The following is a 27,000-nucleotide window of genomic DNA, read 5'->3' as shown; positions in this document are numbered from 1 at the left end:
TGTTTGTGCTGTAGTGTTCTATGAGTCAGACCCAAAGGAAAATGGCCAGCAGCCTCAAGAAGAATTCTGTTCCTCGATTCAATCACCCTCCTCCCCCAAGCCCACTGCCTGCGATGTTCCCATGCCCCACTTGGACGTCTATCCACTGCAGCTGGAGTCTTTGTGCATCACCTTACAGTAAATGTCACTAATATCCTTTAGGGAAGGAAACCTGCCAACCTTACCTGGTCTGCCCTTTCTGATTCCAAGCCCATAGCAATGAGGTAGACTCTTAAATGCCCTCCAAGGGCAACAAATACTGGCCAGCCAGTGATGCCCATGTCCGATGAATGAATAAGAAATGATGGGGTATCCCCCTATCCGTGAGTTTTCAAGCACTTGCCAAGGTCTAGATTCCCTCTTTTTGATCTTTCCTGCGATTTCCAATGTTGTCTTCACCCACCTCCTTGCCCCTCTGTCTGCCATTGTGAGCCCTCACCCCGCCATCCTTTCCTTGCACAGCTCTCCTTCCACACTGTCACCCTGTGACACCTCACACTCCACCCCCAGTCCAATTCTGGATCTTTGTCGTGATGACTGCAAGAATCCCTCTGCACACTGCTGTCCACGTAGATATTGGTGTGACACACCATGGGGAAGGAGGACACTGTACTACTACCCAAACCCAGGTGCTGTACTGGCCTGACTCTGACACAGGAGGGACAATGGGTCCAGCAGCATGGTGCTGTCCACGAAGACCAGCTTGGCATGGAGATGGAGGGCAGAAACCAGTCTACCTTGGCAGAGTGGTAAACAGCACATCAGGAGCACTGCAGCTCAACAGCTGTGTTGCAGTCACCACAGTCTCTTGTGAACTAAGGACCTTCATGCGCAACCCACTCTTTAGAGATTGAATTTTAGACCAATATCATTTCATGTAAGATTATGAGGCCTAATGGGATGCTGGTTAGCAACTGTTTTAATAACCATTCATGAGATGCAAATGAGCATTCATACCACCAGTCAGTGGGAAGACCAACCCACCATTAATCTGCCACTGGGAGAATTGCAACATGATTTTACAGTGGCAGGTGTCTGACTTTTTGGCTCCTGCTAGATTCTCCATTCCACTCAGTTCCCAGGCCAAAGGGTGAGATGGGGGAATTCCATCCTATATCACCACCACGTAAAAAGGTTTGGGTACATGTGCTTTCCACTAACACCACAGACTGGGACATTGCATACAGTTTACAAGATGGGGAAAATTTCCTTTGAGCAAGGTTGCAAAGATGAGTTCCAAGCCTTGCAAGAGGGGAAAGAAGGTTCCTTGTCATTTTAATATATGTAACCATGACACAAGATGACTCGCCATTTCACACATTCTAGTTAGAACCTTACATAATACCTTATTAACCCAGCACTCAACAGTTTGCAAGTTGCTATGCAGGAATAGTAGGTCATTCAGCAGAACCAATGAAATAAAATGGTGTAACATTTTTCCACAACCAAACAGCAAGTGTTTGGTAACTGTATAATGGCCATCTCAATGTCCTCAGGGGATTAAAGTGGCTACACAATGGAAAAATGTGCTGCTTATAATAAAAAGCTGTAACAACTGCACCATTTACTGTTGGCATTTTAACAGATGTCTTTTATGGAGATTTTTTACCACTGCACAGAAGTGGGAAAGTTATTCTGAACTGCAAATAAAAGTAAAAATGGTCCTTTGAGCATTTCAATTTGCACTCAGTCAAAAAGCAAACAAAATAGCTAACCTAACCAAACAGCATGCACTAGAGGTATAGGTAGGCTCTTTGTACGGAATAAATACTTGGTTAAATTTTTTTTATAGCAAAAACATTTATATAAAAAAATGCATCTGGATAGAACAATGCCCTCTTTGTGGGGGAAAAAAAATCTGCATTATGCCTTTCAAGTCCAGGATTTTTCCTAAATAAAGTTCCAGACGGCCAAACACGCAGGAATTTCAGCTACCGACCAGCTCAGCCTTTTGAACAGTGTACAGAATCAGAATATTTGCAGCCATTCCAGTTTCTCATTATCACCATTCATTATGATTTAACTTTGCAATGCCAATGACAAAATACATCGTCGCAGATGCTGGAATGAATACTTTCTTTTAAAAGAAAACAAAGCAATTCAAAATGGAGCAACACAACATGCCACCGTTCTGAAAACATAAGTTGTTCGAACGCTGAAAGAAATGCACAAACCTTAACAGACTCTGACAAAATGATAATAAGTTAAACTTACATTACAAAGTTAAATTATGGCAGCAAATCAGAAATTCAATTATTGCCAAAACAGTTCAATGCGTGGCAATGTCAGCTGCTGGATTACTTGCAGTCTTTCCCATCGTGAGGAAGCACAAAATGGAAGCTGGACCCTTCCCCTCAGAAAATTGTAGAAAACCAGAGGGTCAAGTCACCCAATCTAATTCTGAACCCCTCTTAGCAAGCTGCTGTAGACCACAAGGGTACAGATCTTCAGCACACTCTTTGCCATACAAGTTGAACAACTCAGAGCCACACACAGGAATGAAACAACGTTAGCAGAACATAGCTAGCCCTTTTTAATCAAATTGCCTGCTTTAAATCATTTACTGAGAAACAAACTTCAATGCCAAGCCATTCACCGTTACAATGTGCATTTTTCTTTAGACCAAATACTATCACGTTTATGCTTGGAGACAATGCCATGAGATGCAGAGCTTTCACACACATTCAATATTTTGAGTCAAACCTTACATAGTATGATAACTCCTAATGTACTCCTATTCAGGACAATGCAAGCAAAGTTGAAACAATGTCATCCCAACTTTGCACAAAGAAGCTGGATTTATCAACATTACATATGGCAACACTTTCATTATGGCTATTATTTGACACGAGAGTAAATATTCCCAGTTGATAAGAGTCATGCTTGGTGCATCATACTTACCAAGCGGTTTTCATCAAACACTTCAAAAAGAATCCGATGCTGCCTTGGCTGAACCTAGCAAAAGAAATAAGTATAAAAATCTCATGAGAAAGGACATAGGATTTTACCCTCCACTAGTCAAACCAAAGCTGTAATTTAACAGGATTAGCGTATGCGTTTTAGTTCTATCATGCAAGTACACGATATTCAATTCTCTTAATGTAGCTTTCTGTTCCTCAGAAAAGTCAGGTGAGTTGGCTAAATGCCTCCCATTATTTTAACACAATCCGAAGTAGGCAACTACCTGCCCCCAAGTGCAAAAGAGCCACTGGCACTAATCAGAACAAATATGTAGGGACTCTTGGGATGGAATTCTCCTGTCCACAGGAATCATAGTGGACAGGTCACAGACCATGCAAAGGTCCATTGACATCGGGTGGGATTTTCCAGGATTGGGGAAGCACAGCAGAAAAATCCTGCCCATGATATTGTTTTCCACTAACGCAGTGGTTTATAAGAACTATATTAAACAACTCCATAAAAATCAAACATTTTAGTGGAAATATTAAAGGAACTTTAAGTTCGGGTAGCCACTTGCAGCCCCAAACACTCTCCATCAGTCATAACGTTTAACTTTCACTCCAAGACTCAGTCTCCAAATTCTAATTTTGATTTCAATTTAGAATTGAAACTGCATCTGGCCTCCTTTCCCTAAAAATTCACATGAAAACTAGGATTTGTTATTGCAAAACCGATACAATGAAGCACATGGACTTTTTTTGACTTGCCTTATTACAAATTCCAAATGTTTCCAATTATTTCACTGCTCTGCCTTCCATTATCAAATTTTAAATTCATTCTACATATTAATCACCTGAGCTAAAAAGCTTGTTGATATTAATCTCAAATTTGCTTTTAACTTCTCTTTTTCAATTGTAATGTTTCAAATTTTAACTTGCGCTCCTCATTTCTTTTTCGTCCACTTTTAATAATTGCTGCATGGGGTGGCATGGTGGCACAGAGGTTAGAACCGCTGCCTCACAGCACCAGGGGACTCAGGTTCGATTCCCGGCTTGGGTCACTGCATGTCTGGAGTTTGCTCATTCGCCCCGTGTCTGCATGGGTTCCCTCCAGGTGCTCCAGTTTCTTCCCACAGTCCAAAAGATGTGCTGGTTAGGTGCACTGGCCATGTTAAATTCTTCCTCAGTGTACCCAAACAGGCAGAGTTTGACGACTAGGGGATTTTCACAGTAACTTCATTGCAATGTTAATGTAAGCATACTTGTGACACTGATAAATAATTTTTAAACTTTAAAGTGGCCATGCCCAAGACTTGAATACTCCAATGGTATATGACAGGACAGGATGAAAGAAAATGGTACCTCTGCTAACGAAGGATGCAAATCAGTACGGCAGTGAGGAATGATATTGATTTGGAGAAGCAAAGCATAGAATCCATTTGAGTAGAGATAAGAAATAGGAAAGGAAACAAGTCATTGCTGTGACAGGTTTATAGGCTCCCTGACAGATACTAAAGTGAAGGACAGAGTATACAAGCCAGGAAATAATGAGGATTTGTAAAAAGAAAGGTGCTGCCATAATCAGGGAGGTTTAAATCATCATATAGATCAGTGAATCAAATTGGCAAAAGTAGCCACGGGACGAGTTTATTAAGATAATTTTCTCAAACGATATAATCAGGAATCAAACAATGAACAGGCTATTTTAACAACTGCAATGTCTAATCAGATAGGATTAATTAACGATCTTATTGTAAAGAATCCTCTAGGTAAAAGTGATCATAACACGTTAGAATTTCCCAATTTGAGGGCGAGAAATCTAGGTCTGAAACTATTGTCTTGAACTTAAATAAAGGCAATTACAAGGGCAAGATGACAACGTTGGCTAAAGTTCATGAGAAAATCAGTGAAAAGGCAAGATGAAAATCATGCAACATTTGTCATTTTAGATTCCAGGCAATCTCAAGTCTCAAGCAAATACCCAATAAAATATGGACATTCACAGCCAGCTGGGTAAGGATGGACAGTCCAAAAAGAACTACAGTATCCCAGCCCAATCTTATTTCTGTTTCGCTATGGACAGCAGAAACATTGAAATTCAATATGTGCCTGACAAATGTGAAATAGATCCTGTCAAACTTATGATGACCCTTTATCCAAGTAAGGCCCGATGAATTTTGAAGCGAATTTTGAACACAAGCTATGTAATCAACACACCACCTTGTTGTGAACAAAAGACTTTTGAACTTGACAAGCACAACCATGCTTTGTTGGCTTTTAAACAGAAAAGGCTTCTTGCAGAGATAGAGATCTGTCAAGTAAGCCAAACCAGCTGCATGTCAACTAAGCAGTCAAGATAATAGACAACAATACTTTGAAAGTGGGAGAAGGTCTCTTCCCAACTTGCTCTAACTTCAAGTTCATCTGAGAGTTAATCTCCTGAAAAGTTGATAACCAAAGATCTTACAGCTTATTGGAAATACTCTGCTTACAAGACTTTCACTTAATCAACTCATCTAAGAAACAACATGCCTGCCTTGAAAGAAGAACTGAGACAATTTTACTTTATTTTTTATTCTTCATCTAATTGTTCTGTGAGTGATTGCACGGATGTGGTCGTGAGTGAGACATCAGGCTTTAAACCCCTGGGACACATGTGGAATAATAAATATCATCCTTTATTTTAAAACTCACAGAAAAGTCTACTGCTGGCCTTATTTAAATTTGGACATTCACTCCTAGGGTAAAAAAACAACTTTCATACAAAACATGAATAACGGACAGTTGGGAAACACAAAATTCTGTCCATGATCATATATTCAAGACTGAGCTGGACAGATTTTTGAACAAAAAGGGAGTTGAAGGTGATGAGGCCAAGCAGGAGTGTGGGGTTAATGCCACAATTCAATCAGCCACAATCGTTTTGAATGGAAGAGTGGGCTTGATGGGCCAAATGGCCTGCCCCTATTTATGATTTCATGGTCTTTAAAATGTCACCCTCAAACAGCAGAAAAAAGCTCCAATTTCTCCAGACCTCTCATATAACTCTAGTCTCTGAAAACATGAATCATTCAAACAGATCTATGATGCCTTCCTTCAATATATCCTTTCTTCTCAATTTGATTAGCTAGAATTGATGTGTATCCTTTTAAGTTTGGTCTGATCTAAGATTCAACAGCAACTTCCCTCTGCCTACTGTCCTGTCAAATACTTCACAGCCCTATTTGATTCAGTGTCCTTTCATTGGTACTCAGCATATCAAATCACTGAATTTTTCATCTTCACCTCCAGCTACTTCAATAGTACATACTTCTGCAGCCTGTTGCCCTTTTCACACTTGCCCTACTTTAGACTGGCACACAGTAAATTTATCTGTTGTTCTGAGCACTTGTCACTGTTTTGTGCAGTACCGAAAACTAGAGTTGTTAACATCTCGCTCTGCCTTCCCAGGCTTGTAATGCATTGAGGATCAATCTGTACCCAGGCTATTTACTGCTTGGTGGATGCTTTGCTGCTTTGTCTAGAAGTCCAATAAACTGCTCTCTGAATAATAAATAGGCTTGAGTTCCTCCTCCACATTCAAATGGCAAAAGTTTTAAAAATTACATTTTAATTAAAATTTGCTTGCTCATTTTCTGAAATTTGGCCAACCTAAATAAAAGCTTTGAAATGTTTGTTTTCAGATTTTATATTTTGGTGCATTTTCAACCATTGGAGGGTCATCAGCTATGTTGAAGTTCCTTTCATATTGGATTAAGTGCTTTCAGCTACTAACAAGTGGGGTTCGTGGTAAAGGAAGCTCGCTCTGTCTCAAGCACTCGTATTCACTCAGTTTCCTGTGGGTGCATTCCTCTGACACCCTGCTCATTTTCCCTCAGTGATGGAACATCTTGTATAGTTACCTCACAACCGACTTCGAAACCATCAAGAGCTCTCCCACTCGGAGAATGTGAAGCAGTGCAAGTAGAATCTTGACTACTCCATGGGGCACAAGAGCACCTTTCCTGGTGTCTTACAAAGCAGAAACGTGTTATCCAGTAAAGGTGAACACTTTCTTGGAAAGGGCACAAGGGTAGCTCAGAAAGCAAACACTCCTGAATTCTGTGGGAGGGCTCTAAAGATGATGAAACTTTGCTTAGTAGACCAACGTGAAGTCCTAGTCTTTTCTTTACCGACATTGTCTCCGCCACGATGCGTACGTCACTGTTGGGGGTGGGGCCACAATGGTCAGATGATTTCCAATTGTGTGCAAGACATTGCAAAACTCCTCAATCCTCCGCTACCCCACCTCAACTATGCCCCAGCCAATGACACAACTCCCCTATAAACACAAAGAGCTCAGACACATTGCCCTTTGGGACAATTAAGTAGTTATGTGGAACCAAGCACTGACAAACATTGCCTGCTCAGAAAAGATTTTAATTTCTGCTGGGTGTTTTGAGTGCCCTATGCTACTCCATCATCACTAAACTAAAAGCACAGAACAAAACAGTTAGAAAAATTAAAAAGGATGAGGAAAGATTTATAAAATTCATAAGACAAAATGTTTTGGTTAAAAACAGAATAAAAGTTGCTTGGGCATATAAGGCAGAATTTGCAGAGAGAAAATTTATAATAGCAAATACAAAACTTCTACACTGGTAATTATCAATGCTCTAGCGCACGAATATGATAAAGGACATGCTACTATTAGGAAAACACACATAAAAACTGCCTAAGAAAAGTACAAATTGAGAAATTCTGGGCTTTAGTAACATAATGAAAACAAACTTTCACCAAGTTCTTCATGGCATGGCATTAAACTTATCAAAATAAAGAGGCTTCATTGTTTCAGGGCATGATATTTTCTTGTTATGGTTTTCCACAAGTCAATTTAATTTATTCCCCTTTCTATAGCCAAGTGATCCACTTTGTTGGTTCCAAGTTTTGATTTCTCGGGCACTTCATTTTGGACATCTTTCCCTTTTTCGCACAGCCCCTTCAACCAACATCAGGAATCCAGAGTTTCTGAACATTAACTGCAGCCCTCTATAAACGAACATACCAAAGGGCTTTTTTGGAACATGCTAGGTCAGAGAATTCCTTCCTCTCAGCACTTGAGAGACTTTGGGACCGTCTTGGCAGAGGGATAAATTTTAAATTGCAAAGTAGAATATTTAATAGTATATGAAGTACACAATAAATTATGGCAAAAAATTCAATCTTACCATACACTCATTCATTCTTTATTTGGATTTTATTTCAGTGCTGACTTAGTTTTCTGTACTACTACTAAAAATGATTGTGACAACGTAGCTTACATTACTTACTCCTCACAAATCTCACCAGCAAACATTTACCAACATACTTGCAAGTAATTTGTCTCATTTCAATTTTCACTCTCTCCAAATGAAATACAAAGTGGCCACATCAGGTTGCTAAGCTGAAAACATGCACCATATTAAATTCAATATCCATCTGCTTTGACCTGCTATGCAAGTTGCTATTATACCTCGTGCCAACCCATATCATTCCCATCTCGTGGAATTTTCTAACCCAGAGTTTCCACTGGTTCAAATTCATACCATGGAAAGTTTGCATGTATACATAAGAAAAACAGAAGGACAGCTAGTTAGGGGATCCACACATGGAAGGCTTTAACCTCACTAACCAGGAGTTAAAAACAGCAGCATCCATGTACCCAAGAGATAAATAGTGCTGCCAAATAAAAGCTAAACAAACAGATTAAGAATTTGCAAAGCATTTTGCTTCTTTCCAAATGTTATGCCTGTGAAGGTAATGAAGGGGACTCTTCCCATTTCAGCTGTGTGTTTGGGTGCATATAATGTGTACATTACATATTTAAAGTTTATTTATTAGTGTCACAAGTAGGTTAATATTAACACTGCAATGAAATTTCTGTGAAAATCCTCTAGTCGCCACACTCCGGCATCTGTTCGGGTACACTGAGGGAGAATTTAGCATGGCCAATCCACCTAACCAGTATCTTTCGGACTGTGGGAGGAAACTGGAGCACCTGGAGGAAACCCATGCAGAAATGGGGAGAACCTGTAGACTCCACCCAGTGACCCAAGCTGGGAATCAAACCCAGGTCACTGGCACTGTGAGGTAGCAGTGCTAACCACTGTGCCGCCTTATATATTTGTCCTGAATTTTTTATACTCATGTATGTTCCCTTGTTCTGAACCACTGGAAATAATTTCTTATCAATGTTTCCATAATTTTAGACATATCAAATTGACAAAAACAGACCTAAATTTATCAAATATAAAAAGGAGAGAAATGGGGTAATAGGTCATTCAAAAACAATTAATCAGGATACATGTATAAATATTAAATTTAAACCAAGTCTGATTTGTACTTATTTGCCATGCAACAAAAAACCTGGATGGGACTAACACATCATCCACTCCATGGTTATCAATACATCTCAGCACAGGCACTGCAACAAGTCACTTTCCTTCAAAATGATAAAATGGACCCATCTTTTCAACACACATTTTAAAAGAGATTGTTTTACTCCAGTCACAACTTCAGATTGTACACATCATTAGTGGCTTGCTTGCTCACAGTAAAATGATTTTGTCACAGCCTGAATGGTCAATGGCTGACACTAATCAGCATTCTAACCTTATCACATTGGATCACTTGATTGAATTAACAGTCTTTAATTCTTAGCTCACTTTACATTTGTATCTTTCATAGAAATCATAGTAACCCTACAGCGCAGGAGTCGGCCATTTGGCCTATCGAGTCTGCACCGACCACAAACCCACCCATGCCCTACCGCCCCCCTCTAATCCCCCTAACCTAAGCATCTCATGACTCTAAGGGGCAATTTTTAGCACAGCGAACCAACCTAACCTGCACATCTTTGGAATGTGGAAGGAAACCGGAGCACCCGGAGGAAACCCACACAAACACAAGGAGAACGTGCAAACTCCACACAGACAGTGACTGAAGCCAGGAATCAAACCCAGGACCCTGAAGCTGTGAAGCAGCAGTGCTAACCACTGTGCTACCGTGCTGCCCATCTTTGTATCTGATATGTTTCTAATTAGTTCAAACTTGCATCTTGCCCAATAAAATGCCCTTTCCAGAAAACCAGTTACATCTGCTTAACAAAGTAGACTCAATGAATTAATTAATTGATTCCAGCCTGTTCTTCCCTGCATGCGATTTACCCAATTTACAATATTACTGCAAAGGGCAATCACTGTTTCTGGTCAGAAACATGCAGGAACTGAGTGTCAGTGATGCTCGTCACAGATACAAAAACATGTTTTGGAATGAGAAAAGAAAAACTTGCAATTATATAATGGCTTTCACAACTTTAGGACATCCCAAGTGCCTTACAGCCAATTAGCTACTTCTGATGTATATTCACAACTTCAGTTCTTCCGAGAAGCAAAGGTTTATACAACAAAGAGGATATAGTATTTACAAGCTGGTCACAGATTCACTTATTTCTATGATACCACACACACAAGTCGACTGGAAAATGGAGGTTTAATAGCCCCAAAAAGGGGCAGAACTGGCTATTTACTTCTTTCAGACAAGAGAACCACTTCCACCCCAACTCTTTAAAAATGGCCATGAGGCAAGAACACGCTACCAAATCAGCATGAGGATTGGCAGTGGGAAATTGCCGGCTTGCCTTCCTCCTGAGAATGCTGGACTTCTCTCATGATGGGGCAGTAAAATGGGACGGGGTGAGAGACTGCCATTACAAATCTTGGGTCTCATAGAATCAAACAATCCCTACAGTGCAGAAGGGGGTCATTTGGTCCATCGAGCCTGCACTGACCACAATCTCATGCAAGCCCTATTCCCAAGACTCCTATTAATCCCCTGACACAATTTAGCATGGCCAATCAACCTAACCCGCACCCTTGGACTGCGGGAGGAAACCAGAGCACCTGGTGGAAACCCACACAGACACAGGAGAGAACGAGCAAACTCCACATAGGCAGTGACCCAAGCCAGGAATTGAACCCGGGCGCCTGGTGCTTTGAAATGCAGTTGCCAACCAATGTGCCACCGTGCTGCTGTGTGTGTGTTAGGGTTTGTTCTCTTGCTTCAATAACCTTGATCACTTGGAGCCCATATCTTACTGTGGCCGAATGGCCTGCAGAGATTTAACTTTTAATATGCTGAAAGATCTTCAATCAGCAAAACTGATTTTTTGGCCAAAGTTGTTGTTTAGGTATGCTAGGATTTCCTGTAGCCAAGTTGGCCACAGACTTACTAAAGGACACAAGGGGTGGGATTTTCCAGCCACGCCCTCCCTAAAACCAGAGAATCATGCCCAACGTCAACTGATCTTTGCATGGTCCGCCCTCCATCTGCCATGATTCCCAGGAGGGGAAATTCACCCCAAGGTGTTAAACCACGTCAAGGCTTGTTCCCAAACAAAGAGCTGAAGGTGTGTTTGTAGATTTTCTGGAGCCAGGGTTTCCTTATATGGGCACTGAAATGTCAGCTGTGTGCAGCAAGGCACAAACATGATGGGGTCAGATCCCTCCAGACCCTATCTCTGCTGGCTTTATCCAATTGGCCCAATCGAACGATGCGATCAGTTTCTGATTAGTTCACTGGCTGGAAGCTAACAGCCAGTTTCGTGGGCCAAAGGGCCTGTTCCTGTGCTGTACTGATCTTTTGTTAGCACAAGAATGCTAACACAAAGAGCTTGAGTTCAGGGAAAACCCAGGACCAACATTCACAGAAGACAACATCATCCAGAAGGCGGCTGATATCCATGTGGCAAAACCCTGCTCAGGATTCACATCAAGAAGTCTCAACACCAGGTCAAAGTCCAAGAGGTTTATTTGGTAGCACAAGCTTTCGGAGCGCTGCCCCTTCATCAGGTGAGTGGAGTGATATCAAATAAACGTGTTGGACTTTAACCTGGTGTTGGGAGACTTCTTATTGTGCCCACCCAAGTCCAACGCTGGCATCTCCACATAAGGTTTCATATGCAAGTGGAAATCAGCCTCAAAATAAAGTAATGGATAGTGAGTATTTAGTTTATGTATAGCAGGCATTGACTATTTTCTAAGTAGTTACAAAATAAAGAAAATTGCGTTTGAACATTTAAGTCAACTTACTGTTCATTAGAGGTTAAAATACACAGGTTTGAACAACATTGCGTTCAGGGATTCACCCACACTGGCCCATATCTAATTATACAATAGTGTAATCCAGAGGTGTAACAGTAGGAGCCCCTTGTGATCTGAACTAGATATGTCCCTGGCTCATGCACTTCAATAAACAAATTGATCAACACTTCAGCGAGATTGAAGCCAAACATACATTGCTACTGTTATTCATTTTAAACAGCAAACAAGTAAAAATAGGGAACAACAGGTCTAACAAAATCGTTCTTACTTAAATTATTCTGAAGCTAACTTGTGTGAATCGTCAGGGACCTCACTAAATGACTTCCATCATAAAGATCATTAATCTCTCATTTCTTATTCTGTCGAAAGCTGGTTGCTAGATTTCTGCTCCCACATTTTGCCAGAGAATTAAGTGGATAATTCCCAATTAAACCTAGTGCTACGTCTCCGGCCCCACACCCCATTCTTTCAATAATAACTTGACACAAAGTTCAACAGGAAGAGACATTTCAAATCTCTTGAAATGCAAAGGCTAGCAAAGATTATTTTCAATGGAAGAAGAACTCATCAACCATCTCCAATCACCTTCAATGCCTGGTTCTTCAACATATCAATCCCTTCTTTGCCCAAGTGTCTGCAGCCTGAAGAAGGACAAGAACTAGTCATTCAGAGGTCTGCAATGTTAATGTGATCCCATGATGATCTGGCTCTGAACTTCAGTTCTGGGAATGTGCTTCAACAGGTATGCAATGGAGGTGACAGGACATGTTTTTGAAAACTACTTGTAGGCTGTGGCCACTGAGCTAGTGGATTGCTTCCTCGAGTACTTAAAGCCAAGCAGAACTCTTTCGTTAACAGTTACGGGGCAAGGTAATTTTTGAAAAAATATTTATAATGATCTAATTGAAGTCAGAACGATTGTCAGATCTGCTGATGTCTGTTCGCTTCCTTGCTGTAATTTGGTTTTCTAAACAAAAAATTAGTAAAATTTGTACTTGGCGTCCATAAACTTGAGCTTATCCAAAATTCCAATACTGATATCTTAATTTATGCCAAGTCCTGTTCACTCATCCCTGTGTTTGCTAGCTAACTGGTTAACCAACATTGATTTTAAATCTCTCCACATCTCAGACTTCTTTCTGGACTCTTGTCCATATCCAATTGTAATCATTCTGCATTAGTTGTCACGTCTTCAGCTACCAAGGTCTTATGCTCTGGAATTCCCTCCCTAACCTTCTGTACCTCGTGATCCATCTCTTTAACCATGTGCCCCAATATTCCCTTTACATGGTACAGTGTCAAATTCTGTTTGATAATGTTCTTGTGAAGCACCTCAGAAAATGTCACTACATTGAAGGAGCAATGTTAATTAGAGGTATTGTTGTTGGAAGATTTTTAACCTTCAACTGCCTTTGAAATATCAAAATTAAATCATATCCAAATCCTTTCCTTGGTAAAATGGCCAAAACCTCCAATAAGCGTCAGGAATTGAATCAATATTGGTGATTTCAGTGAACCACCTGACAAATCTGCAATCAGTGATATAAAGTGGTTCACCCAAATACACTGACAATCAATTCAATCTGATTCAGCAAACCTCACTTGCAAGACCACTGTGGAAACAAGAAAAGTGCACAGAACAAAATAGCTCAATTCTATTATCAAAGATGTTCAATTGTGGGACTAGGACAAAGTTAGGGGCGACAGCGTGGACAGCGCCGCTGCCTCACAGCGCCAGAGACCCGGATTCGATTCCCGGCTTGTGTCAATGTCTGTGTGGAGTCTGCACGGGTTCCCTCAGGTGCTCTGGTTTCCTCCCACAGTCTAAAAGTCATGCTGGTTAGGTGTACTGGCCATGTTAAATTCTCCCACCATGTACCCAAACAAGTGCTGGAGACTGGCAACTAAATGATTTTCACAGTAACTTCATTGCAAAGTGAACGTAAGCCTACATGTGACACTAATAAATAAATTTAAACTTAACAATAATGCTTTTGAAAGGTTATTGACCTGAAACAGTAATCCTGTTTCTCTCCACACATGCTGCCTGACTCATCATTTTCAGCATCTTTGGTTTATTTCAGATGTCCAGCGCTCGCAATGTTTTGCTTTTGAGCAATAGTCAATGTAAGACGCATCCATTCATGGAGTTGAGTTGGAAGAGAAAACAAAACTTCGACAATCTATTTCAATTCTGTGCATTTAAATCCAGACAACTAAAATTGCATATACTCCACGCTTTTTAAGCTTATTAATTGGCTGTAGGCATTGCTGGCAAAACCAGCATTTACTGCTCATCCCTAATTGCCTCCAAGAATGCACTGACAAGCCCCTCTCCTGAACCAGTCTAGTGTGAGAGAGTTCACAGCAATGCTATTTGAGAGGGAGTTCCAGATTGCTGCTGTAGAAGTGTTTGAGAGTTGCTGCAGTGCATCCTGAGAATGGTGCACACCACAGGTTGGGTGCACTGGTGATGGAGGGAATGAATATCTGAAGGGATGCAAGCGGCCCAATCTGGCTGCTTTGATTTAGATGGTGTTGAGCTTCTTGGAGCTACACTGTGTACAGTTCTGGTCACCCTATTATAGAAAGGATATTATTAAATTAGAAAGAATGCAGAACAGAGTTACTAGGATGCTGCCGGGACTTGATGGTTTTAGATTTAGGGAGAGACTAGATAGACTGGGACTTTTTCCTCTGGAGCGTAGAAGGCTGAGGGTGATCTTATAGGGGTCTATACGATAATGAGGGGCATAGATCAGCTAAAAAGTCAATATCTTTTCCCAAAGATAGGGGAATCTAAAACTAAAGGGCATAGGTTTAAGGTGAGAGGAGAGAGATACAAAAGTGTCCAGAGGGGCAATTTTTTCACACGGAGGATCTCGAGTGTCTGGAGCAAGCTGACAGAGGTAGTAGTAGAGGTGGGTACAAATTTGTCTTTTAAAAAGCATTTAGATAGTTACATGGGTAAGGTGAGTATAGAGAGATATGAGCCAAATGAGGGCAATTGAGACTAGCACAGGAGGGGTTCAAAAAAAAAGGCAGCGTGGACAAGTTGGGCCTGAGGGTCTGTTTACATGCTGCATATCCTCTACGACTCTACTAATCCAGGCAAGTGCCTTGTGGCCTGTAGATGGTGGACAGACTTGGGAGAGTCAGGATGTTAGTTACTCGCCACACAGAGCCCCCAGCCTCTGATCTGCTTGTGTTGCCACTGTATTTATGCAGCTGGTCCAGTTCAATTTCTCATTAAGAGAGACTTTCAGGAAATTGAGCCCCTATAAAGAGACACAGACTAAAACTCTGGTTGTTGGTTCAGAGTTGGATGCTTCGAATGTGTAACTTTGTAAATAAAATTGTGCAACTTTGTAAATAAAATTGTGCAAAAACCAACTCCACTATCCTTCACCGACTGCCCTTCTGGAATAGACCACTTGCTAGCGCAAGAAATGCCACAGATTCCCATTCTACAAGGTTCTATTTCCTTTTAGATTCCAATCAGGAAATATTTGAAGTTACTAAATTTAATGGTTGTTTCAAAATGAATTCCAAGTGCTAACAGTTTAGACCGAGGGGAAAATGATGAACCAAACAGCAAGCAAGTGGATGGACCACTTGGCTCCTGGGGGCCCAAAATCAAGGTTCAGCTTGACAGAAGCAGGTGAGCAGCCAGCCCTCATGACAGGACCGATGGGATTTGCAGCATCTGAAACTAACTTTAGGCAATTTACGCCATTGAAATCAATGTTAACTATCTGGTTCGGTAGCTTTGCATTAGATGATCTGAACTTTTTTGGTTTCAGTTCGAAGATGTGTAGGTTAGGTGGATTAGCCATGGCGAACGCGCAAGGTTATGGAAATAGTGCGAGAGACCGGGTAAGATGCTCTTTCAGAGAGTCAGTGCAGACTCGATGGGCTAAATGGCCTCCTTCAGCACTGGAGGGATTCTATAGTTCTGTCATCGTTCTTTAAGCACATGGCACATATGGTATTGCAAAAATCTGCACAAACTATTTTATAATGAGCCTGCAAGAACGGCCAGTGTGCAAGCAATCCCTTGGGATTGCAGTTTTTTTTTACCTGGTTGACAAGTATAACTGGTCTAGCTGAAGGGTATAGGATGTCTTGCATACAATAATCTTTCAGCTGCTCAATGTATAGTATGTAGAACATGCCATTTTGAGGATTTTCATGACATTTTCTAACTGTAAGAAGAAAACAAACGATATATACTCACTCTGAAGAAAAATTCTTCATTCCACTTTGGATCTAAAGTCTGAAAGAAAAAAGTAGTGCTGTAAATTACCAAATAAATTGAAGTTTTATGTTAAAACAAAATTACACCATTACCAAATGCTTTTTCCCCCCGATATATACAAAATCCTTGTGCCTATTTTAGTCCAGTTTTAGTACCAGTTCAGTCTTTTATCCCATTCTTCTACTTTATATCAAATAGAAATTATAAAGAACATATGAACATAAGAAATAGGAGCAGGAGTAGACCATCCAGCCCTTCGAGCCTGCCCCGCCATTCAATAAGATCATGGCTGATCTGTCGTAGCTCAGTTCCACATTCCCGCCCTTTCCCCATAACCCTTAATCCCCTCGCTTATCAGAAACCCATCAACCCGCATCTTAAAAATATTTAGCGAGGCAGCCTCCACCACCTCAACGGGCAGAGAATTCCAGAGATTCACCACCCTTTGAGTGAAGAAGTTCCTCCTCAACTCCGTTCTAAACCGCCCCCCCTTTATCTTGAGGCTGTGCCCCTTAGTCCTACTGTCCTTTCTGAGCAGGAAGAGCCTCTCCACCTCTATCCTATCCATCCCATTCATCATTTTATACATCTCAATGACATGAATGAAGCCCAGTCCAAACCAGCCTCCCATCCAGTGACTCAGCCTACGCTTCCCGCTGCCTTGGAAAAGCAGCAAGGATAATTAAGGACCCGATGCACCCCAGACATTCTTTTTTCCCCCAACTTCTTCCATTGAGAAAAAGATACAAAAGTCCAGGGTCACTTATCAACCAACTCAAGAACAGCTTTTTCCCTGATTTTTGAATGGACCTTTCTCACATTAAGCTTATCTTTCTCTGCACCTTAGCTATGACTGTAACACTACATTCTGCACTGTCTCCTTTGCTTCTCAATGAACGGTATGCTTTGCCTGTATAGCATGCAAGAAGCAATACTCTTCACTGTATACTAATACATGTGACAATAATAAATCAAATCAAAAAGCATAGTCTTTTGGAAAGCAGACAAGGCCAGTTGAAGCCTTGAAGTTTCTTTGCCATTCTGGAAAACTAATATGAGGAGACGCAGTGTTATCACAAATTGAAGGATGAAGTAATGCTATGGCAAGTTTACGGAGACAGTCATCATTGCAAATGTGGACACAAATGTTAAAATTGGGAAAAACTGATAAAGTGCATGTGGACGCAAGGTTGTTAATGTGTCAAAAACATGAAACTTCACTAGGGTATATTAATTTGCAAGGAACAAATCAGTTTTTGTAAAATGTCTTTGGTTTTGCTCACAAACTGAAGGGAATACAATTCTCATCAACTTTTGCTAATGAAGGCTGACAACATGACTTTTTTTTAAGGAAATACCAGGATTCCAGCTGGCTTCAACAAATCCAAGGCATGTCCTTAACTTTTCAGCAAGCAGTGATGCTGTATATTCCTTTGGAACATGCAGTGTTGTTCAGTGATACCTGAAAACTGCAGTTTCTTACAAGGAAGAGACATGCTTGCGTGTGTACATTTTGTTCATTTCTATAGAGACTGTTACATCACATTTTAAACAATAGGAGCAAGATGGGCTAACATGCAGAGGAGAAGGTGCAACGTACCCAAGGATTTTCACAGGCACACTGATGTTGTGCAGTTTTGGAGGAAAGGCACGACAACTGTTGAGACCAGCTGGTGGCTGGAGTGTATCTTTTCTATATTTGTTATGAAGTTCTTTAAAAATGCATGAATATGGTTGGGTGAAGAACAAGAGCGGCACAGTAGACACACAGCACCAGAGACCAGGTTCAATTCCAGCCTTGGCTGACTGTCTGTGCAGAGTCTGCATGTTCTCCCCAAGGTATCACACAACATTAGGGCTAAATGGTAATTAATTGGCCTGGATTGAAAATTAGCGAATGGATAGAAAACCAAGACATTTATTTCTGTAACCAGTGGAATAACACATATCATACTTAGCTATTTATGATAATTATAATGACTTAGATGAGGGATTGAGTGGAACATCCAAGTTTGCTGATAATTTAATGTTAGGTGGATAAGTTCTTTTTAATCATTCACAGATGTGGACATCACTAGCTAGGCCAGCAGACACTGCACAACCCTCACTGCCCTTGATAAGCTGGTGGCAAGTTGCTTTCCTGAACCACTGCTGTCCATGTGGTGTGTCAGTATAACCACAGTGCTACTGGGGAGTTCAAGGATTTTGACAGTGAAGGAACAGCAAGTCATTTCCAAGACAGAATGATGTGTGATGGAGGGGAACTTGCAGATGGTGGTGTTCCCATGTATCTGCTGCCATTCACATAGATGGTAGAGGGCCCAGTTTGGAAGGTGCTGGCAAAGAAATTCTGGGGAGCTGCTGCAGTGCATCTTATAGACGGTACACATTTCTACCATTCTGTGCCAGTGGTGAAGAGAATGAATGTTTAAGGTATTAGATAGGGTGTCAATCAAGTACGCTACTTTGTGCAGGATGGTATCAAGCATTTTGAATGTTGTTGAAGTTGCATTCATCCAGACAAGTGGAGAATATTCACCACACCCCTGACTTGTACTTAGACGATGGACAAGCTTTGTGGAGTCAGGAGCCGAGTTACTCACTGCAGAAGTCCCAGTCTCTGACCTGGATTTGTAGCCATTGTATTTATATGGCTGGTCCAGTTCAGCTTCTGGTCAATGGTAATGTCAGGATGTTGATACAGAGAGATTCAGCGATGATAATGCCACTAAATATCACGGGGAGAGAGATTCTCTCTTGTTGGAGATGGTCATTGCTTGGTATTTATGGGATGCAAATGTTACTAAGCAGTCAGCAGCAAAGAGGATGCAAAGAGGTACAGAGAGGTTGGATGAGTAGACAAGATGGCAGATGGATTAGAATGTGGCAAAGTGTTAAGTTATCCACATTGCTAAGAAAAATAAAAATCAATATTTTTTGAATAGAGAGAGAGACTAGGAAATGTTTGCATTAAAGAGGGACCTGGATGTTCTTGTGTGAGAGTCACAGAAAGTTAACATGCAGGTACATCAAAAAATAAGGAAAATGGCATGTTAGTTTTTGTTACAAGGGTATGGAACACAAGCAAAGAAGTTTTACTGCAATTATACAGGGCAGTAATGAGACCACACCTGGAGCACTGTATGCAGTTTTGATCTCCTTACCTGAAAGGACATAGTTGTCCTGGACAGAAATCCAATAAAGATTTACTAGAATGTCTGCCAGAATGAAGGGATTGTCCCATGAGGAAAAATTGGGTAGAGTAGGTTCCCTATAGTTTTGGATGAGAGGTATTCCAATTCCAACATATAAAAGTTCTTAAAGGGGTTGCCGGGTCAGATGTTCAGGAACAAAGTTTCCCCTGGCTGGATAATCTAGAAGTAATGGTCAGTCTCAAAATAAGGGATCAGCCATTTAGGACCAAGATGAAGAGCAATTTCTTCACCTCTAAGGTTGTGAATCTAGCCCAGAGAGCCATGGATGCTCAAGTCACTGAACATATTGACACAATTTTGGGTACTAAGCAATATGGCAATATTGTGGGCAAGAGGTGTTAAGGTAGACCGGCCATCTTGTTAAATAGCAGAGCACGTTAGAAGGACCACATGGTCTACTCCTACAAGTTCTCTGAGGACTTCAACCTTCATTTTAACAGCAGATTATTTTATTTTTTCAACATTTTCCTCTGCCTCTTGAATGGGAATGGATTTGAGAGAGTGACGTAATGTTTTACTTGCTTAAGTACTGTTCAATTTAACTGCATCATCACATTAGGATGAGTGCCAGACCTTATACAATTACCTATCATTTGTACCATAGTTGTGGGGCATAGACAGGCCAAATGCTGGAAGCACACTAATACTACTGCTGAGGCACTGTGATAATGTACCACCATTTTCCTTCCTTTCAAAGCTTTTAACTACTCAGTATGATCCCACGGGTGCCAGTAACCTCAAAACTCTTTTCTAAGTGGTCATCCTTCACATTTCTGAGTCTATATTTAAATGGCAGTGATCTTTTCAATCTCAGGAGATCCCGCCCTCATTTGACATGCACACAAGCAGAGTCCCAGATAAAAATCAATGGATTTGATTGCTGGCAGGATTGCTGGCTAACTTCCCTATTCCCAAGTCTATGTGACTTGCACTAGGTGACGTCTGAGGAGTTGGGGGTTTAAGTAAAATTCTGGTCCAAGTCCTTGATACTTATTAATCAATCAACCTCACTACTTTGCATTACTTCATCAAATAATTACATTGATGATTTTTCAAACAATTTCTTCGAACACTTTTAGTTTCTGTAAACAGTTTTGCAGGTCAGCCATGTACAGTCTTGCAGCTCAATGTACTATATCAGGAACAGACACAAGTGAGCCTAGTTTTTGGTGCGTAATCTGCAAAAAGCAAATTAATTAAAAGCGGGAGTAGGTGATAAAGCCCCTTCAAGCTTTCGCCATTCATTGACCATGGCCAATCATTTAGGGTGGCACCGTGACAATGGCTAGCAATGCTGCCTCTGCGCCAGGGACCCAGTTCAATTCCCAGCTTGGATGATTGTGTGTGTGGAGTTTGCACATTCTCCCCGTGTGTGCATGGGTTTCCTCCAGGTGTCAGGTTTCTTCCAACATGATTCTGTCATCACAACTCCCATTTTTGAACATATGAAATAGGAGCAGAAGGAGGCCATTCGGCCCCTTAAACATGTTCTGTCATTTATTAAGATCATAGCTATCCTGCTTGTGTTGATTCCACATTTCCATTCACCCATTTCCTAATAAGAATCTATTTATCTCTGCCTCAAAATATCCAATAACACCATTTCTACCATCCTTTGAAGCAGAGAGTTGCCAAGACCCAACCCCTCATAACAATTCTCTTAATTTCTGTCCCAAAAGAGTCAACCCCTAATTTTAAAACAGTGTCCCCTAATTGTGGGCTCATCCAAGAGAGGAAACATCCTTTCTACGTCCACCTTGTCAAGGCCATTCAGAATCTTATGTAATTAAACCAAGTCGTCCCTCACTCTTCTAATCTTCCGTGGAAACAAGCCCAGCCTGTCCAACCTATCCTGTCTTATCCCCATATCCCTTAATTCCCTCTCCCATGACTTGTGCACACATATCTAGGCTGGCACTTGAGTGTAGTACTGAAGGAATGCTGCACTGTCAAAAGGTGCCATTTTTCTTTCAGGTGAAATGTTAAACAGGGTCTGCCTTCTCAGATGCATGTAGAAGATGACATGACATTATTTCAAAGATGATCAGTTTCCTGGCCAATATTTATCATTCAATCAACATCACAAATGTAGACTGACTGGTCCTGATCACATTGCTCTCTTTGGGAGTTTGCTGTGCACGAATTAGCAGCACATTTCCTACAATATAATAATGACTACAAAGTATCTTACCAGTTGTAAAGCACATTGGGATGTCCTGTGATCTTGAAAGCCAATATACAAGTGTAAGTGCCCAACGACCTCGGAGTCTTGAGCATCCACATTGACTGAGTACTCAGAGCCTGCTGGTGTGGAGAATTCCTAACATATCGGTAATGACTTCATCTCATTGGCCTTGTTGGTCTCTTGGGTGCAAGCTCCCCGATTGAGGTCATAATTGCCTACCCAATTAGGAAGCCACATCTGTATATAAATGTGGGACTGTCAGGTCCACTGGCGCTCCTGATTCTGAGTTTGTATCTGAAGCACTTTAGGAGTGGTATAGAGCTTGTAAATAAAGGGAATCTAGTGAAGCGACACCAGCCTCTGGGGGGTAATTTCAATATCCTTTTGTGCAGCTAAGCTATTGGATCTTATATTTCAACCAAGGCACCCCTCACTCTTCTCAACTTCAGCGGAAACAACCCAGCCTGTCCAACCTTTCCTGTCTTATCCCCATACCCCTTAATTCCCTCTCTCCGGACTTGTGCACACAATATCTAGGCTGGCACTTGGGTGTAATACTGAAGGAATGCTGCACTGTGAAATTTAATTTTTCTTTCAGACGAGATGTTAAGTAGAGTCTGACTTCTCAGGCATGTGTAGATGACATGACACGACACTAGATATATCATTTCAAGTCTAGTCTTTTTTAAGTTGCCTATATTATGATTGTAGTTTGTTGAGTATTTATTTATTTTTATATTTATGGAAAATGCTGAAGCAAAAAGATTAAGAAACAGTCTTGATAAAATCTTACCAACCTTCTTGATTGTTTTGGTTTGAACACTGGTGAGTTCTCCATTTATTGGATCATACAAAGTCACTTTAGCATACGGATCACTGTGTATAAAGGAGGAAAGAAAAGTGAAAATCTCTTTGGCAGTAGATTACACAAAAGTTGACACTTTAAATACAAACGTTTATATATTTCCACCAGATACTAAAGAGTCATCTCTGTTAAGCTTTTGGAACACATCCTGTTGGGTGTTTGGTACAGATAAGGATATTCTTTTCCCAAGCATGCAGAACTCATGCTTGCCCAGAATAATAAGAATTCTTCCTGTCCCAATAGCAACACCACATGCTGGGATAAAAGCAGATAATAAATTCACTTGTGCTGTTCTCCATTACACTGCGCACACTTTAATCATGTAAATGGCACCAATAAACAAATTCCTGGTCCTTCACAATTACAAGCAATATTTTCCTGCCTCACTTTTACATATAAATTCAGAGACTGAAGCAAAGGCAAGGGTGATACATTTGATCAACAGCAAGAAACAAGAACAGTGCTTTACAAAGCGGCACGGGGCAGCACAGTGGCAAGCACTGCTGCTTCAGTGCCAGGGACCTTGCTTCGATTCACTGGGTCAGTGTATGGGGTTTGCACATTCTCCCCACGTCTGCATGGGTTTCCTGCGGATGCTCCAGTTTCCTCTCACATTCTGAAAGATGTGCTGATTAGGTGCATTGACCTGAACAGGTGCCAGACTGTGGTGACTAAGGGAATTTCACAGTAGCTTCATTACAGTGTTAACGTAGACCTTATTTGTGACTAATAAATAACTTCAACTTAAAATTGAACTCCTTAAAGTCTGTTCTCAAATAACCCCCAATGATTTCTTGCTTCTGATTGATCAGCTAAGGTAATACTTCACAGTCAGCCTAATATTCAGGTGAATTAATGCTGTCATCACGGGGAAAAGGTAAATTCAGGTCCTTACTTCTGCTGATATCTACCCAGATAGCATCAAAGGAAACACAGGCACTTAAAATACTTGGATTGCTTCTATTCTTTTGTGCTCAAGGTAAATAATATTTGTCCTGAAATGTTTCTTATTCAGCATCAGGCACCTTCTAGTCACGTACAGAAAGGTGGATACTGAATAAAACTCCCCTCTACTCTTCTGCTAACATAAGTTACTCCTAAAAGAACATCTATTGGATCAGTATGAACTTTTTCACAATGGATCAGCCAGTTTGATCATTTCTGTCTTGTAAGATCTGTACTGAGCCAAGTAGCTCAACTCAAGATTTTATTGGGCAGTGAATGGATCCAAATACTCACACACAACAAAACAAAGACTTGTCAAGAGGAGTCATACATCTCACTGGTTTTGCCTAAAGTCAATTCCCATTCTGAGATGGGAGTGTGCAGCCAACCCTTATGTAATGAAAAAGTGTGTTCAGAAAGATTTCAATAGTAACATTAGATGGTGTGATATTAAATCTCGTGGCAAGAAAAGCATCTTAACAGTAGTGCCCTCTCCCTAACCAACATACAAGGCTAATCGGTCAACACCACCCCCATTGGGAAGAACATGTCGTTCACATGCCTTCTGCAGCACCTGCTCCACTCAAAACTCAATTGCAACAAATGACTCCCAGGAGAACAGCAGAGATGCTTTAGTAAAGTCCCCAGAGAATCCTGAAGAAGTCAAACGTTCCTGTCAACTTATGGGAAGCCTCTGGCTCGTAGATGACCAAAATGGAGAAGATTCACTTGGGAGACCTCAATCACACAGATTTTGTTAGGAACCCACCCCGCCAAGTCGAGGAGTCAGAGAAATGGCCTCCAAACAACTGACCCACCCGAACATTCAAGCACCACCTGCCCTATATTTGGCAGATTACATATCAATTCAGCATCCATCTCAGAACCCAATGAAAGGAAGAGGAATCAAATCATCCTCAATCCCAAAAAACTGCCAGGAAGAAGGATATTAACTAAGAGCACATTTCAACTTAACTGGAGAGATGTTTCATTCAATAGGTCTCTGCACCTAACCTGGGGGCCCTGCTGCATCTCAGACAGCAGGGTAAAATTAGAATTTATTTCACGACTCAGGCCACTACTGCAGTTAACTGAACCAACCTCTTTGGAACTTTCTCCCCGTTAACACGACCAACTCCTAGTCAGATGCTGTTCACCAAGATTGAAGGAAACGGACCAAAAACTTCTGATAGAATCCTCACCATTGGGAACAGAATTATTGTCGCATTGAATTAGAAATCTGGGCTGAGCAATGAAAGAAAACACACAGTGCCATCTGCAGGACACAGGCAAACTACCCTTCATCAAACTTCACTTGCAACCCGGAAACACAACGATTAATCTGGTTGAAGAGATCAAAGCTCGATTGTCATCATCATCAGATTTAAAACCATCCCAATGAAAGTAAATTTGCGCTTTCCAAAGGTAGCCTGAACATTCTCTAATTACACTGAATTGCGAAAGGAAATTAGATCCTAATGATGGGAAAGAAAGGTCACACCTAATGTTTGGTGGTTACACCCGACACACTCCCGCAGCTCTGCAATTTGAATGGAAAAATCGAGTGACCACAAATATAGTCCACTTGATGGGTTTTAAAACAAGAAAATTCCCCAGAGAGTCTTTACAATAAAAGCTATTCAAAGCACTGGCTACTAGAAAACAGGTTGAAATCCAGCAGGGACATCAGTCAACAGCACTCAAACCTGGCTCTTTAAGTGCCTTTAGTTCCTACAATCTTCAAAAATCATGATTTCTCAAATTCTGAACATAGGCAGTAAATGTACAAGAGGGATTTAAATTATCGGTGGAAGAAAGGGATTAAATTTGGGAAGGTGTGGTAAGTGAAAAGAGTAGAGACGAGACAGAAAGGGAACGGAATATGATAAAAAGGCTATGACAGGTATCTATATATATATGTATATATATATGGAATATAAATCTACATCAGCAGGTAAGATTAGAAAACAAGGGACAAAATAATAAAAAGGACAAAGCAAAATTTTTTGTATCTGAACGCACACAAAATTCATGATAAAACAAATGAACTGAGAGCACAAATAAAGCCCAATTTTTAAAATATTCATTTGTGAGATGTGGGCATCTACGACTGGGCCAGCATTTGTTGCCCATCCCTAATTTCCCTTGAAATTACTGGTTTACTAGGCCAGTTCAGAGAGCGTTTAAGAGTCAACCACAATGCTGCGGGTCCAGAGACCAATGTAGGCCAGACCAGGATGGCAGATTTTCTTCTCTAAAGAGCATTTGCAAACCAGATGGGTTTTTAATGACAAATGTACAATGTTCATCATTAGACTTTTAATTCCAGAATCTAATCGAATTCAAAATTTCACCACTATGCCACCAGCTCCCCAGTACCAGCATGAGGCATGGCTGCAGGGTGACATAGATTAGGACCTGAATATTGAAGGGTGTGTGACATTTAGGAAGGGCAAGAAGCTAGGAAAAGATGGAGAGATGGTTCCATTAATTAATGATGGTATTAACAGAATAGAGAACAGTGAAACCAAGACATGGAAATAGCTTGGGTATGGAAGAAGAATAAAGGCAAGAAGGCACTCGTGGGAGTGATGTACAGGCCCCTAGCAGTAACCACGTAGTAGGACAGAACATAATGAAAGAAATAATGGGAGCTCGTCAGATAGCTTTGGCTATAATCATGGGGAATTTTAATCAACATTTAGACTGGATAGATCAGATGGGCAAAGGTGACCTTAATAAGGAGTTTATAGAATGTTTTTGGGGTAGTTTCTCAGAACAACACGTTCTGGGATCAACCAGAGAGCAGGCTGTACTAGACTTGGGATCGTCCAATAAAATGGGATTAATGATCTCATAGCAAAGGCACCCCTTTGGTAGCAGCAATCACAATGACAGAGTGTGGATCCAAGACTAGTATTTTAAACTTAAATAAAGGAAATTATAAGGGCATGAAACCAGGTCAATAGAGGTAAAGTTGCAGAGATTTAAAGGGATATTACAGAATACATTCCAACAAGGAAGAAAAATTCCAAAGGGAAGATCACCATGGTCAACAAAAAAAAAATAAAGACAATATTAGAATTAAAGAAAAAGCATTGCATTGTGCATGGACAAGTAGCAGGTCAGAGGACTGAACAGAATATAAATAAGACAAGAATAACGCAGAGGTAAATTAGAATACAAGAGAAAGCTAGCTGGAAATAGAATGACAGATAGGAGGAGTTTCTATAGATATTTAAATAAGGGAAATTAATAATGGAAAATAACAATTGACAGGTATTTTGCATCAATCTTCATTATAGAAGATACAAATAACATCCCAGAAATTGCTGCAAGTCAGGAAATGGGAGGGAGAAACTCAAAGATTGCAATCACCAGTGAAGTGATACAAAGCAAATGTTGGAGGTGTGGACCGACAAGGCCCTGGGTTCTGATGTACTTCATCCTGGGTTCTTAAAAGAAGTGGCTGAG

The 27,000-nt window shown here is 40.8% G+C and overlaps 1 protein-coding gene across 2 annotated transcripts in view; it reads right to left on the bottom strand.

Moving 5' to 3' along the window:
- Positions 1-27,000, bottom strand: part of nedd4a (NEDD4 E3 ubiquitin protein ligase a) — a 132,415-nt gene that overhangs the window by 85,109 nt on the left and 20,306 nt on the right. For both annotated transcript variants that reach the window (XM_080214337.1, XM_080214338.1), the window contains exons 3-5: positions 22,514-22,592; positions 16,296-16,334; positions 2,941-2,994 (exon numbers count right to left, since the gene is read on the bottom strand). In XM_080214337.1, the coding sequence (XP_080070463.1) occupies positions 2,941-2,994; positions 16,296-16,334; positions 22,514-22,592 (172 nt within the window). The remainder of the gene's footprint in view (positions 1-2,940; positions 2,995-16,295; positions 16,335-22,513; positions 22,593-27,000) is intronic.

This window comes from Carcharhinus amblyrhynchos, chromosome 28 (genome assembly GCF_965287045.1).
Source record: "Carcharhinus amblyrhynchos chromosome 28, sCarAmb.v2.hapA, whole genome shotgun sequence".
Classification (NCBI taxonomy): domain Eukaryota; kingdom Metazoa; phylum Chordata; class Chondrichthyes; order Carcharhiniformes; family Carcharhinidae; genus Carcharhinus; species Carcharhinus amblyrhynchos.
Note: the sequence above shows the minus strand (reverse complement) of the source record. Positions and strands in the feature narration are given on the sequence as shown.